Source organism: Montipora capricornis, chromosome 13 (assembly GCF_036669925.1).
Source record: "Montipora capricornis isolate CH-2021 chromosome 13, ASM3666992v2, whole genome shotgun sequence".
Lineage (NCBI taxonomy): Eukaryota > Metazoa > Cnidaria > Anthozoa > Scleractinia > Acroporidae > Montipora > Montipora capricornis.
The window spans coordinates 1,959,593-1,974,592 of record NC_090895.1 but is presented as its reverse complement, the minus strand read 5'-3'; the positions used below and the strand labels follow the sequence as shown (position 1 = coordinate 1,974,592).

Here is a 15,000-nt window from a genome sequence, read left to right as displayed (position 1 = left end):
AAAAGAACCCTAGGCTAACACTTTCCTAATGCTAATCTTTGGCCTAAACTTTATTTCAATGTAGCTTTTAGTCCTCATGTTAGAACTACAAACGCATAAGGGTTGGTTACAAACTGGAAAAACCATGCACTGTGATTTGACCTGCAAAATAAACTTGTTTATTGGCACACTCATATCAGTGTAATTGTAAGTGAGCAGTAAAATACATTATTACAAGTAGGTAACACTATATAATTTGTAACTCCTATCTTGGCGATTTCCCAAACGTTTCTTGGAATACTTTTTCAATAGCAGCTTTCCCATTCTCAGGCAATGCTCTTGTGCCGATTCCAGTAAAATTTAAGGACAGTCTCGGAACAGTCTTAAAAATTGAAAACTTCTTCTTGCCATAGTCATACATTTTCCACCCACTGCTGACAATGTCAAACACGTAAACGGGTTTCCTGGCGTCCACAGCCATCTGCACAGCCCACCCAGTGCCGCCCTCAACTATATTCCCGTGGACGCTAATTTTTCCAATTGCAAACACTGCACTGGTATCCTTGACTTGGTGCCAGTTCCTTCGAAGTAAATTATTTACGTAAGCTTTCCCAGTCGGAAAACGTCGTTTTAAAGTTTTGTTTGCCATGTGTAAGAAGTCATCAGCCTGTTGCAATTGTTCATCGGACAGAACCACTCTACCACAAGCTTTCCTGCCATGAGTCTTGAAGGAAAATGCCTTCACGCGAACCTCGTATTTGGCGCCTAATTTTTGCCAATAGGTATCACTTCCCATTGCAGCTCCAGAAAATAGCATGTAATGCTTCGGGTTACCGAAGTAGCTTTCTTCGTTTTGTCTTATGGCTTCTTCAAGAGAAACGAAAACATCGTCATCAAGATCAAAATCATCATAACTCCAACACTGTTGTATGCCCGCCATGTTGTTAACGGCAGCAGTTAGGGTAGTACTTCGTGTAAGACTGAAGCCGATGACACCCCTAGTGCCACTCCACCACGCATGCACAAATGATAGTTTTCCATGTTTTTTTCTCTCTCGATAGGGAGTGACAATTTTTTCTCTCCAAAATATTCTGTTTTAAACTCTATTGTTTCAACAGAAACTTTTAAGATGGCAGAAGAATTCAAGGGAAAGCACGTTGTAATCTTTAGTCGAGGTTGCCTGTTTTTATCAAGTGAAGAACGCCAACAGGAAATGAACGACGAAATTGACTCACTGTCAAAAAACGGCAACTTTGAATTACACTTTACTTCACATCGGAATGCTACGAGTGAAATGCTGAGAGCAATTCCTAAAGGGTAGGTTTATTACAGCCACTTCCGAGGTTTATGTTGGTATCGGCCCCTTAGTCGTCCTTGCCACAAGAGCCTCGGTCGAGGCCATCTTACTACAATCGTGGTCAATTCGATTAGTCTAACTATTGGCTGTACTATTTTGGAAATAGCAAGCTCTTGTGACGCCCTCACACCCCCCCCCCCCCTTCCCATTTCCCCATATTCAATGTTGGAGGAAAAGTCACCACTTTTGTTGTGGAAGATCCAACATTGATAAGGGGGAGGGGGATTATCTCTAAAGTGAAGCTACCTTCCCAACACTTTTGTCCAGGATTGTAGTTTACCTAAATAGTAGAAATGCTGCCAAGGGGAAGGGAGATGTTCAAGTATGCTTGCCGTAATGTAAAGTGCCTATGAAGTAAAATCTTTTGCTTTTTTTATAGACTGAACTTGTCTCATTACGACAATAAATTACAAATTTCAATCCTGCATTAAATAGACACAGCAGCAAAATTAGAGGATATCATTATGTGCCTTGCTTGACGTAGATTACTGCTGCCAAGTTTAAAAAACACCCATGCAATATTCTCGGAGATATTCTCAATTTTGTGATTTATTACAGTTGTGTATAGTTTGTGACATCATCAATTTTTGAACAAAAACTTGAATTTCTCTGGAACAGAGAAACCACTATTCTTCATCATTCTGAAAGGTCTCTAAAGGAAGCAAAAGATATTTTTTTACTTCATAGGCACTTTAACGATCTTTCGTGTGTGGAATAGGCCATTTCCAAGTTGCTGTTTGCCTCTGGTTCAAAATGAGTCTTGCTGCTAAACCATTTAAGTGATAATAAGTTTGATTTCCATGAAAATACACCTCTCATTTGCATTTGAATGGTTGTGCACAAGGACTCGCTTTGAAACCAAGACAAACAGCAACTCAGAAATCGGCTATTGAAGGGAGATTTACTAGTTCACCTAAATGGTAGAAATGCTGCCGAGGGAAGGGAGATATTCAATTGTGCTTGGGGTAATTTAGGACTGTTTGTGCGTGGAATTGAATGGAGATTTTAATAGGTCTTGAACGGGAATTACTTACCATTGTTGAAAAAGTGTTGACGGGCCTGCTTGACTCCTGCCATTCGCAAGCGATTCTAAAATCTATGCGTTCAAAAGTTAACTCTGACTAATGTGTCTTTTAACGACTTTCCTTTGCGATATGATAGTATGGGTGGCTCCTTAAATACTTCTCTAAGGTGCGGTTGGTTTTGAATAAGGTGCCATTTCCCCAACAAATATGTTCTTAAGGTAAAGTAAAGCCAGGTGGTATTGTGTAACAAAAAGCAATATTTTCTTTTGTGTGCTGTTGTCTTTGTTTTCAAGTGACCTCTCTCTATCCGTGAAGTTAACTTCAGAGAGGAATTTTTCTGAAAATTTATTTGGTTATTTATTGTTGAAAGGGTGGCTACACGCTTACACATTTGTTGTATGTTGGACAAGATGTTTGATCGAAATCAAAACATTCTTCCCACAAAAAATATTGAACAAACATCATCAAACATGCATGCTACACGTTCTGACACAAGTCTGCTCCAGACGCCAAGATTCCCAGTTAAAGAATATTAAATTGTTTCTGTACCCAGTGATAGAACGCCTCAGCAACGTCCACTGAAAAGCCACGGGCAAGGATTTATTGGTAAAGAATTTTTTTAAAAAGATCGTTCTCCACGTGCGCACGTGCACACGTGCGGCACACCCTTCACATCATGTGATGTCTTACATCATGCGCAAAACAACGTTACTTGAAATTGCTAAATGTAACCATTGGGCGACATTGTCAACATTTTCTTGAACAGCGTTGCTACCAACATTGTAAAGTGCGACCAAGATGGACTGCCACGAAGGCGCAGATGTTTAATTTCAAAGTGACGTCAGTTTTCTTCGGCACTACCATCATCGTGCTAAAGCGCCCAAATAGTGAGCGTAAGTAAAGAGAACTTTGTTGCCCGTGTAGATTATGACCAGAAATGCGAGTCTAGTTTCCGCGGAATTGAACGTTTCTGTTTAAAACAACGAGTGTAAAAGTCTTGGTCTGACCTCCTGAAATTTTACAATATCTCTGAAAGTTGTGCGAAACGACTGGTAAGTTCGTGTCGCGTCTACTTACTGTGTTCATATCGCGTCAAGGTGCTTTTGCTATTATGCGTATTCTTTTCTTTCTATGTGATCATAGAAAGACAAAAGAAATACCAGGTTAAGGGACGCATCAGAAAATCTCTCTCACGTTCTAGAATCTCCGGCCACCATTGTCACATGTCTCGTTCATAAAAGGACGCATCTTTGAGAAGACGAAAGTGACTGTGTATTGGTGGTTTGCAACCAATCTCTAGAGACATAGATAACAATGATGCAACGTACAATTGCTGATGGACGAACAAAAGGAGCTATAGAGAGATCTTTTGTTTTCGTCCACCGATATTGCGGCGATGACGTCACTTGAAAACCAGGTTAAAATACGTATTACTAAAGCCTGGTTCACAATGTGACGTAAGCATAAACATAAACATAAGCATCAGCTGTGTAAACCGGGAGTAACATAAGCATAAGAAAAAGGAATCGTTTCCAATTTCTTTTGCTTATGCTTATGCTTCTATGTCACATTAATAATTGTGTAAAGCGGTGCAACATTAACATAAGCACAAGACCGTCCGCCATTTTGGAACGTGGCTCGTCTCACTCTCCTGTGAATTTTTTTTCTGGAGCTAACTGCACTTGCGTATGTCACTTCTTTTATGCTTATGCAACAAGTGTGAACTTCGTTATGCTTATGCTTATGTCTATCAGGGGTTTCAATAACTTCTGAAATAGCCGTCCATGATAGCCCAATTGAAGGCGGCAGTTTGACAAGTTTATGATAGCATTTTTAGTGAAAATCAAGGCAAACTAGCCGGCGATGTGAGGCAAAGCAGGCGGCGGTATACTGCTGGTAACCGGCTTCCATTGAAACCTCTGTGTCTATGCTTATGCTTATGTCGCAGTGTAAACCAGGCTTAATTTATATGAGACATCAGTTTTCTGATTTCTGTCTGACTTAACAGAAAAGGCTGTCGATAACACTGAGGAATGAAAACGCTCTACTGTCTCTTGAAAGGTAGGCCACACACAGTGAATTTCAAGAAGTTAGATTATTTTTCTGGCAATGACGTCGATCTCTGTTCTGACCAAATAGTCTGCTACACCGCCGTTTTTAGTGTCGTCACGTAACGCTCCTCCCTACTAATGGGGAGCTAGTGGGAGGAGAGTTGCGTGACTACACTAAAAATAGCTGTGTAGAAGACTGGAAAGGAAATGAAGGGGAAGGAAACTAAAAAGTATACAAAGCGGGGTTATACGGCAGTAGCTTAAAGGCTGAATATACTAATTGGAAGTGTACATAATTTTTTTATATTAAATTACTTAAACGGTATTAATAATCTCGGTCCTTGTTATGAATTATTGACAAATTTTAAGAATTGACCTGCTTCTGGGAATCTAAACTCATTGCAGGCAGCCCAGGCTCATTTTGAGAAAATAAAAGCATACTGGAATATGGAGAGGTACTGATTGATATTGCCACAAATAGTAGAACAAAGGAACCAAGGACAGCTCAGTGCTTGAGCATCCGAAATAGAACTGAAATCGCCTGAAATCAGAGAAATAGCGAGGCGATTCGGAGCTACCTTAAATTTTCGAAAATCTCGAAACACGAGAAAACGTTTCCAAAAGACTCGAAGCGCTTTTCAGTTAAAATTTCGGTAATTTCATCTGGCAAATGAGACAGCATTTTCCGGTTGGCCGCGCGCTGGAGTTGTTCCGGAATTCCGGAACCTTTTGGACCACTTTACGAGATATACTTAAATTCTCGAAATTTGTTTCCGGGATATTTCTGTACCATCTGATTCCTTACCCGTTTTTTTCGAAGTATTTGGTAGAATGGAAAGACCTCTCCAACTCAGTTCCTAGAGTAGTCTGGGACACTGACATCGCCTTGACGTCACGTAAGAATTATCGCTAAGAAAGTGTTACCTGGCAGGTACAAAACACAGGTCACAGGTCCAGGTCGCAAGTCATTATTTTGCCAAGACAACGTATCCTAAGCAACCATTAAAGCTAACCTTAGGCCTAATTAGTCCTAAACAAAAGTTTTTGGGGCAAATGTTAACATTTGTGAACGCTTAGGGTTGTTTCTGCATTGGTAAAACAATGACCTTTGACCTGTGTTTTGTACCTGCCCAGCTTTACCACCGTCATTTTTATTTGCTCAAAGGGCGACATAATCAATCCCTCACTAGAACCGGGCACTTTATGGTCTCTGCAGTGGAAATTTATGCCAGACACTCTGACCGTCAAGTAAAACAAAACGCTCGAACGGAAGATATACATACATAAAGAGGACTATGGAGGAAAAAAACTCTGCAGTTGTCGACGGAGGAAGTATTGCATGAAATCAAGGTTACTACACATTCACAGGTAAAAGAAAAACAACAACAAAAGATACTTTATAACTCGTTTTATTTACTTGTTTAATTCTCACTAGAAACAAAGAAGGACTCATAGCAGTTAACAAAAACGCCATACCTAATTTTTAATAACACTTTTGTCGTGTTTTCGTAATAAGTATGTTTAAGGACGGTGCCTACTAATTCAAAGATATTTTTGCCCACGTTTATGATTATATAGGAAATGTAGATCTTTAGAAGTTTTATTAAAATCCAAAAAGAAAATTGGGGGTTACCACGCATTTTTAAAATATAATTCATGAAATAACTTCTCAAACTGAAGCTTAATTATCTCCATAAAATGCATGGTTACCCCCCCCCCCCCAATTTTCTTTTTGGATACCAAGAGTACTTACTAAGATTTACTTTATGCGGGTAGTTTTAAACAGCGCCAAAATATCCCTGTATTAGTGAGCATCACCGATAGGAAACCCGGGTATCTCAAGATTCGCAGAACGTATGCACAATAACAATGGTAGGCACCGTCCTTAATTAAAATGGTCAGTATACAATTTTCAATATCATACAATATTATTAATAAGTGGTGCACAACTGAGGATCCTATGCAACAACAGGTTTCAAAATGAACAGACGCACTTCACCTTCTTGGGTCGTTATTGACTTACCCAATTTTCCTCACACAATGCAGTCCCCTCCCCCCTTATCAATTTTTGTTAGCAGCACAAAAAAATGCTGAAAACTTGAATAGTTAACCTTGAAAAGGGGAGAGGTAGGGGAAGGTGTGGTTTTTTAACGGGAGTATCTCACTAATTTTGCAACCTGTTGTAGTTCCCCATACATAATTATTATTGACTATTTTGCAATGTTACTACTTTTACGCGTGCTATCTTATGATTACGACGAGCAATTAGTACATATCTACATGTTAGTTTTGAAACGCCTACTTTTCCTGTTTTGTTTTTCTCACGAATTTTCTAGTGATTATAAATAGTATCTTAAAGGGTAAATGTGCTTCGATATTACAATTTCCTTAGGAATTTGCGGCTTCATGCTTATCGATAGCTTTTACATGTTCCGCGATGGAGTTAAGAAAACTGTAGAGTGCACGTTTTTAGTCAACTCCTTAGTTTTATTCACTTACGCATTATTATAAAATTGCGCACTCTTAAGGTATAGGTAAGCGCTTTCAGAGCCAATGACCCAAAAAGCCGGTGCTTATACCCGGTTTCCGTAGCATTAAGCGACTAGGAGCATTTTTAACTTCCCCCTGGATGGGATGCTAGTCTATCGCAGGGTTACCCCCAGCATTACGCCGGTACCCCATTTATACACCTGGGTGAGGAGAGGCACCGTGGGAGTAAAGTGTCTTGCCCAAGAACGCAACACATTGTCCCCGGCCAGGACCCGAACCCGGACCACTCTTAAGGTATATTCAGCTATTATTGTTGAACGATCGTAGAATCTACTAGTTGCTATAATCTATCAATGGATATCCTATCAAGCTATCTTTTGGGGTGAGTCGTCGACCGAATTCGAACCCATCACCATTACTACCACCGCTACTACTGTTCTGCTACTTTCACTACTGATCGCTACAAATCTACTTGGACTGCTACTGCTGTTACATCGTAAAATTATCGTCGATTCTACAAATTGTCGTTACTTTGTAACTCAAGGAAACTGAGATTTTGAACTTTGATTAAATTTGCTGTACATATCTCCTAGCAGTGGAGTTTGATTTGTCTATTACCTCACACCAAGTGAGCTACCCCCGTAATTGTTGAAGATCACCGGAGTATTTCGCAAACTCTAGAATCTTAGCAATTAAACACTTTATCGAAACGTGTTCTTAGCCATGAGCTTATGCCGGAGGCCTCGTTTATGACTGGCTGATGTGCCTAAATTGAAATCTTGAAATCGCAGGTTGAAGTCCCGCCTAGAATATTAGCTGGGGTACTCTCTTGTTGAACGGCACGCCTGTGTTTGTCACACACACAACAGAGATCCACAGATCGGTTTGCTCCCAACTGGAACTGTTCGGATCGACTGTAGATTCTTTGGTCATATTTAAAATTTTACAGTTATTCATGCAGTACTTAAATTGTGATCAGGAACCCATGATCGTGGGCGTCCGGTTGTAATTTCGATAGATTGACTGAAAATTGAACTTAAAACAATAAGCGAGATTTTGCGGTTCTGGGGAACAAAAAGAAAGATTTGTATGAGTTTCGTGATGCCTTTTGTCTAAAACTGAATTTTAATATATCGAAATTGGGCTATTGGATTTGAAAGAAATGACCAAGAACTATCAAACTAGCATTCTGTCAAAAGATAAAACATTGGTGGTGTATTTTTCTGTCTAAAGCATCTAAAGGTGATGTTACACGAGCCGATTTTTAACGCCGATTTTTAATCCATGTTACACGAGACAACTTTTAACGCAACTTTGTTGCGGCAACGGTATGTTACACGAGACGATTTTTAACGCAATATTGCTCGCAACACTTGAACCCAGGCTCCTGCTCGACAAATATGGCGGACAATGAGTTAAGAAGACGGCGGCTGAAAATCATTCAGGTTCTTTTGTTAGTGGACGATTTGGAAGATGAAAAAGGAAGAAATCGGGAAAGAATTATTTGGACGAGAAGTTGGATTAGACTGAGGGAAGAAAGAAGGGTATATCATCAGTTAATAAGAGAGTTAGATCTTAAAGGTGTTGCGTTAAAAGTCAGCGGTGGGGGTGTTACACGCACCAACACCAACAAAATTCGGGCAACAATGTTGCAGGTTTTTGAATAGCTTTCAAAAACCTGCAACAAGTTGCCGTTGCCTTAAAAATCGCCCTCTGCACCCTGTTACACGAGACAACTTTTAACGCAACAATGTTGCGTTAAAAATTGGCGTTAAAAGTCGGCTCGTGCAACATCACCTTAACACATTCTTTTGACATGGCACAGAACGCCATTGTGTTCATTTTGATTAATTGCAAATGCATTTTGTATGGAAAGGCAAAGAGAATATATCGAAAAGTTACGAAATGGAACTGATCAGTCTTCTCAAATTGTCAAACTCTAGTGGTCTTGATCTCTTCGCTCTTTTACGCACATTTATATAAACAACAATACCCGGACATAGTCAAGGACATAACCTTGGATTTTATTCGTTAGCATAACTATAGTAATACTAACAATGTATTAAAACCTATCATGAGAGTTGATACGAAGTGTGTGGTACTTCATGCTTGTTTAAATTTCTCCACCCGATGACGGGTTCAATTAAACTAAACTATGCATGTGAACTGTGATTATTTGTTTACAGGGTTGGAGAAATTAAGCAAAAACCTCAAAGTGGTTGTTGATAAATGAAAGTCAAATTTAAGAATATTTCTACCTCGTCCGTTGCGACAAGTCAAAATAACTAAAAAAAAACGGATAAAATGATCATTATTACTCGTAAAAAGATCTCCACTTAAAAACAGCCTTGACTTTCTTCACACACAAACGAGTAAAGTTAATATTTGAGGGGGGAACAACCGAACCTACCCTGAGTGCAGAACCACTTGAAACAAGTTATAAGTAGGCAGGGGCGGAATTAGGGGGAGGATACAGAGGGTGCGCACCCCCTTCCCCCTTTAGATGTCCTGCGGCTGGTCAGCTGCCCCATTCCTTTGTGGTGCAACCCCTCCTAAGAAGAAATTTGGATCCGTCTCTGGGAGGTTATGATATTTTTTCTCAGCAAAAATTGTTCATCGAAGAAAAAACTACAAAGGTAACAACTTTAAATAAGACAATTTACCTGACCTAGGTTAACAAATCCTTCAATTGAAATTGATTTTGTGAGTTCGCGTTTGGAATTAAAAGCCAAGTGTTGAGGCCACAAAAAGCAGCTTCAAATTATCAGTTGGTTTTCGTGACTGACGAACGAGTAATTCAGTTCAAATGAAGTTTGGTTGTCCTATTTGATAAATCTTTGACAAGTTCCACTCCAAAGCCTTTTTAAATTTAGTTTATCTTAGAACCACTTGAGACCTGACTTATACACGGTGCTGTTGCTCCCGGAGAGGTTTGCTACTGCTAGGTAAGTGTGTCCTTTATACTCGAATGACTTGACACCTGATGGTCTGTCGTCCTGTGGAAGCTCTTGATACCTCGACATAAACTCAGATTCCGAGTGCACATACAAAACTAACACGTGGCGATTATATTCGGCCGCGCACAGGAACGTTTGACCACACATCGTAAACGTATGCAAGGTTTTAACGTAACCTGGTTTTGAAATAGTTTCATTCCCATTAACAAACTTTTCACCGTCCCACTTGTAAATCACAATTCCAGAAGACATTGTCGCAAATGCAAGGAATATAGTATCATTGATCGTCAAGGACTTGAGATCCCGGGCGCGATGGCCAAAGATCTGAGGGAATTTCGGGTCGACAAATTTCTTCCCCGACCATTTCATCATGTCTGAAGAATGGGAAGAATCCGAATCGTACCAGTTTGCAAAAACAATAAATGTTTCGTTGTGTATTGTTAACACTGTACTTGCCCCCGCTCCTTGTGTTCTTATTTCCTGTAACTCCTCAAACGTATTGTCCTTCCACTTGTAGATGGATGACTCAGAGTTTATACGGGAAGAACTTCCATCGTAAAAATTCGTGACTGCAAGGAACAGTTCCGAATGTATTTTAAAGAAGTTAAAACTGCTTGCTCCGGATGTTGAAATGTTCTGGAAAAGCTCGAAACTGTGTCCATTCCACTGGAAAACGGAAGAATTTAGATTGAAAGTATTTCCATCCTTATGATTGGCGATAGCAATGTAATGTTTATCAGCGATCATAAAGTATTCGATGTCCCATGCTCCAATGGCGTCTATGGTCTGGTGAAGGGTAAAATTTCCAGCTGACTCGTTTAGTTTGTAGATGAAAGAATCATGATACTTAGCGAAGGCCATAAACAAACTTCCATCAATAGTGAACACTTCAACATCCACGGCTGACTGTGTTGGCAGGTCTTGATATTTTGTGAAGTAATTCAATTTGCCGGTACAATCTTCAATTGATAAATAAAAGAAATGTCTCATTATTTTAAACCTCCGCACAATATTAAATAAACGGGATGATATTCCCCATGTTCAATTTGCGCGAAGAAACTTTTTTTTCAAAAATCATGGTTACTTTTCACTATAGGTACGATTTCAGGAAGATACTCGGGCTTTATCCAGGTGTTACTTATTAATCTGTTAATGGTATCAGTGCAGGTCTTGATAATTTGTTTAGTGAATCAATTTGCTGCTTCAACCTTGATGAATAAAAGAATGTGGCTGTATCGCTGGGGCATTACCCATACAATATTAAATAGCCAGGATAACATGAAAAAGTTTTTTCCCACAAGTTAAGTTTGCTCTTAGGAATAAACTATTTTTAAAAGTTTTTATTTTTAGCTTTAGCACGATTTCGAAAGTGTTCCATTCGTTTCGGGAAGAACCCCAGATGTGATTTTTTTCGTTTCATTTACTGACCAGTAAATGGCGTCAGTGTCACGTACGATGAACATTGTTAGCTTGCTTTAAATGTATGAGTTTTTTGCCTTAAAGCAGTCCTGACCTGAAAGTGCTTCCATGGCCAAAAAGTCAATTCTTTTTTCTTCTTTGGATTTTAAAATTATGTTAACTAACCACTAATTGACCCAAGTTTAAGCCTGGATTTCAAAAAAACATGTTTATTTTAACTGGAATTTTCTTACTTAATGGTCCCCCATTACTAACTTTAAAATCTCGAGAGAGCTGGATCGAGAAGAAAATGACGGATTTCGGATTTCAGAACTATGTTAGCTAAACACTAACCAACCAACGTTCTAAGCCTTTATTTCAAAAAGACCCCTGTTTTTTTTTTTAACTATAAAATTTCTTATTTAATGGTCAGCTATTCCTAACTTAAGGACGTTCGCGCCAAAATCTTCCTACGGTGAGATTTTCTTCATTTCTCGCATAGAGTTAGGTCATAAAGTACTTACTCCAAAAATATAAAAAAAAATTGGGGGTCACCGACTTCGTTTCGGAGAAAATGGTAGTGGAAAAATGCCTTAATTTCGATAAACCTGTCATAATAACGAAAGGTAGCCTCGTCTGCTCATCCATCGAGAATCCTAAAAATAAACTGTTAGAGTGAAGGTTTCCGTGCATAGATTTTTAGGGGTGGGATTTTAAGATAATTTCATGCCGCTAGGGATGTCGTAAACAGTAGAGTTCATCGTGGACGAGCGTTTTCGTAACCTCTATCCGTTGCAACCACTACCGGAATTCGATGGCACGAGGAAAGAAAAATAAAAAAAAGATAACTTCTTACGGTGAGATTTTTTTCATTTTATCATATTTTGTAGATAGTAAGTAGAGTAAGTGATTCATGATTAAAAAATAGGGGTCACCGATGATCCAAGGGAGTAAAATCGATGTGATTTTACGAAGCTCTTGGAAAACTTCGTCTGTCACGTTTTTGCGTGACCTGTCGGGCAAGGACTGGAACCCAAGAGAAGATCGATCGTGTTTTTACCCCAAAACAAAGCTTTCTCGAGCATAGCAACGAAGTTTTAAGCAGTCGTCATCTTCATTTGGTTGGTGTTTTGTATAATATTTCCCCATTGCCGTCATGCCCGTCTTCTGGAGTGTGGTTTTTGTGAAATTTAATCGCTGGTTTTTGCCACGCAGGTCCGCACAATTCAAGCCGACGAGGACGAAAATACTGCTCTATTTTCACGAATGTAAAGGATAAGAACTTCAAAAACATACATTCATTTTGAACTTAAGTTCGTAGGGTAATAAAAACATTAAAAAAAGAAACAGCCCCATTAAATTTACGCAACGGTTCGTCCTCGAGTTTTCCAAACTTTCAGCCACTACTCGATCAGCAGCTACCTTTTAAAGAGCTTTTCCATCCTCCCGCTCACTTCTCTTTAACGTTTCATGATGATTCGGAAATAAATGTGCCATTCTTTTGCCGGCCTGGAATTTTTTCCCCGGCTTTTTTGTCGCCATGTTATTTTAACTAATGCTTGAACAATACTTGATGAAAGTCAAGTAGACTAGTGCACGACTGATAAAAACAACGCGAACATCAGTCGTGCAGTAGTCTACTTGACTTTCCTAAATATTTTTAATCAATTTTGACTGATCACGATCTTCTCTTATCCAACGCTGTGCAAGACTTATCGTCCACGGTTTCTGCAAAGGTTTTCAAACCTGAACTTCACTATTGCTCGAAGTAATGCGTGACATATTACAGTCGCGTTACCTGCGCAGTTACGTTGCGCACAAACAATTAGCGCGAACGTCCTTAAGTTCTTGAGAGAGCTGGATCGAGGAGAAAATGACGTCAAAGGCTCACCAGTTTAAGAATGCAATGCGTGTGTACTGACGCCGCAAAATTAATATGCAGGACTGCAGTTTTGGATTTTCAGACTTTTGAACTCGTGTTTTGCATACACAAGAAGCTGCATTTACACGTTAAAATTTTAACGTTGTGAGTAAATGACGTCACTTTTCCCTAGATCCAACCGTCTGAGGTCCTATCAGTCAGTTTTGAACGTGAGTAATATGGCGGACCTTGAAATCCAAAACGTTCACTCAAAGTAAACAGCCTTTGGACAATTTTTTTAAAATTTTGCCAATCAGGTGTTAAGCAAACACACTTTTAAAATTTGAAAAAAAAAGGAAGTGATTTTTTGAACATAGTAGCACTTTAACTCCTTGTGATTTTGCTCCAAACAGGCCGCACAAGTTGCATTAAGTTTCCCGAATTGTCATTTTCCTAATGGTTGATTCCTAGTGATTCTTGAGTAGTTTAAGTCCTTTTACGGTGGGCGCTAACAGGTAGTTTTGCACTTTATATCGAAATTACGATTTTGTCCGTTTGCCCCCACAGAGGACTGCAACTACCAGGGACTCAGTAGGAACTTACCATTAGCAAAATGCGCCGTTGGCAGTTGATTGTCCAGCGGCCGAGCTTATGAGAGGAATGGGTCATTTAACAAATAGATTCCATGTTGCCAATGAGAATTTAGAATAGAGAAGAAAAGAGTGGAGTCTATTCTATTCTGAATTCTCATTGGTGTTTTTTCTGCGCGCGCCGTAGCCACTGACGTTCCCGTTCTGTTGCTAAATCAGCCTAATAGATCACAGCCGACGTCAAAATGTGGTAAGGACAAAAAAGTGCAGCCGAGTGTCACTGATGTTCTTACCACATTTTGACGCCATCTGCGATCTATCACTAAACATACGCACGGCAAAAAAATATATTCTTTACCACAATTGCTTGTAAACTCGCAACCTGATTGGCTAATCGGCAATTGTCGATAAGAGTCTAGACAACACCGCTCGCGTCATGCTCGCGTCAATTTGTCACGCAATGTAATAGCCAATCAGGATCCCTCATTTTGGGAAATAAACCAATCGTATTGCGAGAAAGTTATAGACAACGCTTGCTCTTTCTTTGTGTCATGAGTTGGTCTCCCTCAGAAAGAAACACTTTCTTCGGCATTGAATATTGTTGTAAAAAACAAATCGAAAGTGGTTCAGCGATGTCTGGCTGCGCCTCGTGAGTCCACAACATTTTGACCACTGTGATGACGAATATCGTTGTCGATAAGACAACGCTGAACCACTTTCGATTTGTTAATTATTACATTTATAAAATAAAGAATTAAAAGTTTTGATGATGACGTCAGCATTGCGTTCCGCCTCTAGGAGATCATAAGGTGAGAAATCATTGAGTGTATTATTGACCTTATTATATAAACCTTGATTGACTTAAGAAACTGTTTCGCATTCCTTTTTTGAAGAACATTTATTCTTGCACTAAAAAGCAAGTTGTGACCTCATCTCATGGATACACCCATACCTCACACTAGCTTGTGGGAGGGGTTAACAAAGCTTAAATCAGACGCGGCGACAAGAGTGGTCTACGACAAGCCCGTGTTGTATCGGTCTCTGGAAAACTTGTCACAGTACACGATGCTTTAATTTGAATGCTTTGAATTGTCCTACTACAGTCCACCCCTTTTGTTTCTGACAAAAAATAATGGCTCAGCTCTAAACGAACTAGTGATATTTCCAATACGAATAAAAGGAACACTACTGCTATTGTACCTGAACATGAAAGTCCATCACCAGTAAAGCCTGTCTTGCATGTGCAGGTGAAAGTTCCAGCCGTATTTGCACAAGTTGCATTTTCATTGCAA

The 15,000-nt window shown here is 39.5% G+C and overlaps 4 protein-coding genes across 4 annotated transcripts in view; 1 reads left to right on the top strand and 3 right to left on the bottom strand.

Moving 5' to 3' along the window:
* LOC138029397 (uncharacterized) overlaps nt 1-919 on the bottom strand; it is a 1,897-nt gene extending 978 nt beyond the window's left edge. Inside the window, exon 1 of the mRNA XM_068877150.1 lies at nt 207-919. Coding sequence (XP_068733251.1) covers nt 245-919 — 675 coding nt within the window. The 3' untranslated portion in view covers nt 207-244. The remainder of the gene's footprint in view (nt 1-206) is intronic.
* The window catches only part of LOC138030343 (PCI domain-containing protein 2-like), a 282,269-nt gene that overhangs the window by 160,622 nt on the left and 106,647 nt on the right, over nt 1-15,000 (top strand). The window lies entirely within an intron of this gene.
* Nucleotides 1-15,000, bottom strand: part of LOC138028301 (dynein axonemal heavy chain 1-like) — a 201,745-nt gene that overhangs the window by 93,446 nt on the left and 93,299 nt on the right. The window lies entirely within an intron of this gene.
* LOC138029391 (protein kinase C-binding protein NELL2-like) overlaps nt 14,607-15,000 on the bottom strand; it is a 19,193-nt gene continuing 18,799 nt past the window's right edge. The window contains exons 6-7 of the mRNA XM_068877143.1: nt 14,909-15,000; nt 14,607-14,617 (exon numbers count right to left, since the gene is read on the bottom strand). The exon at nt 14,909-15,000 is cut by the window's right edge and continues 31 nt beyond it. Coding sequence (XP_068733244.1) covers nt 14,607-14,617; nt 14,909-15,000 — 103 coding nt within the window. The remainder of the gene's footprint in view (nt 14,618-14,908) is intronic.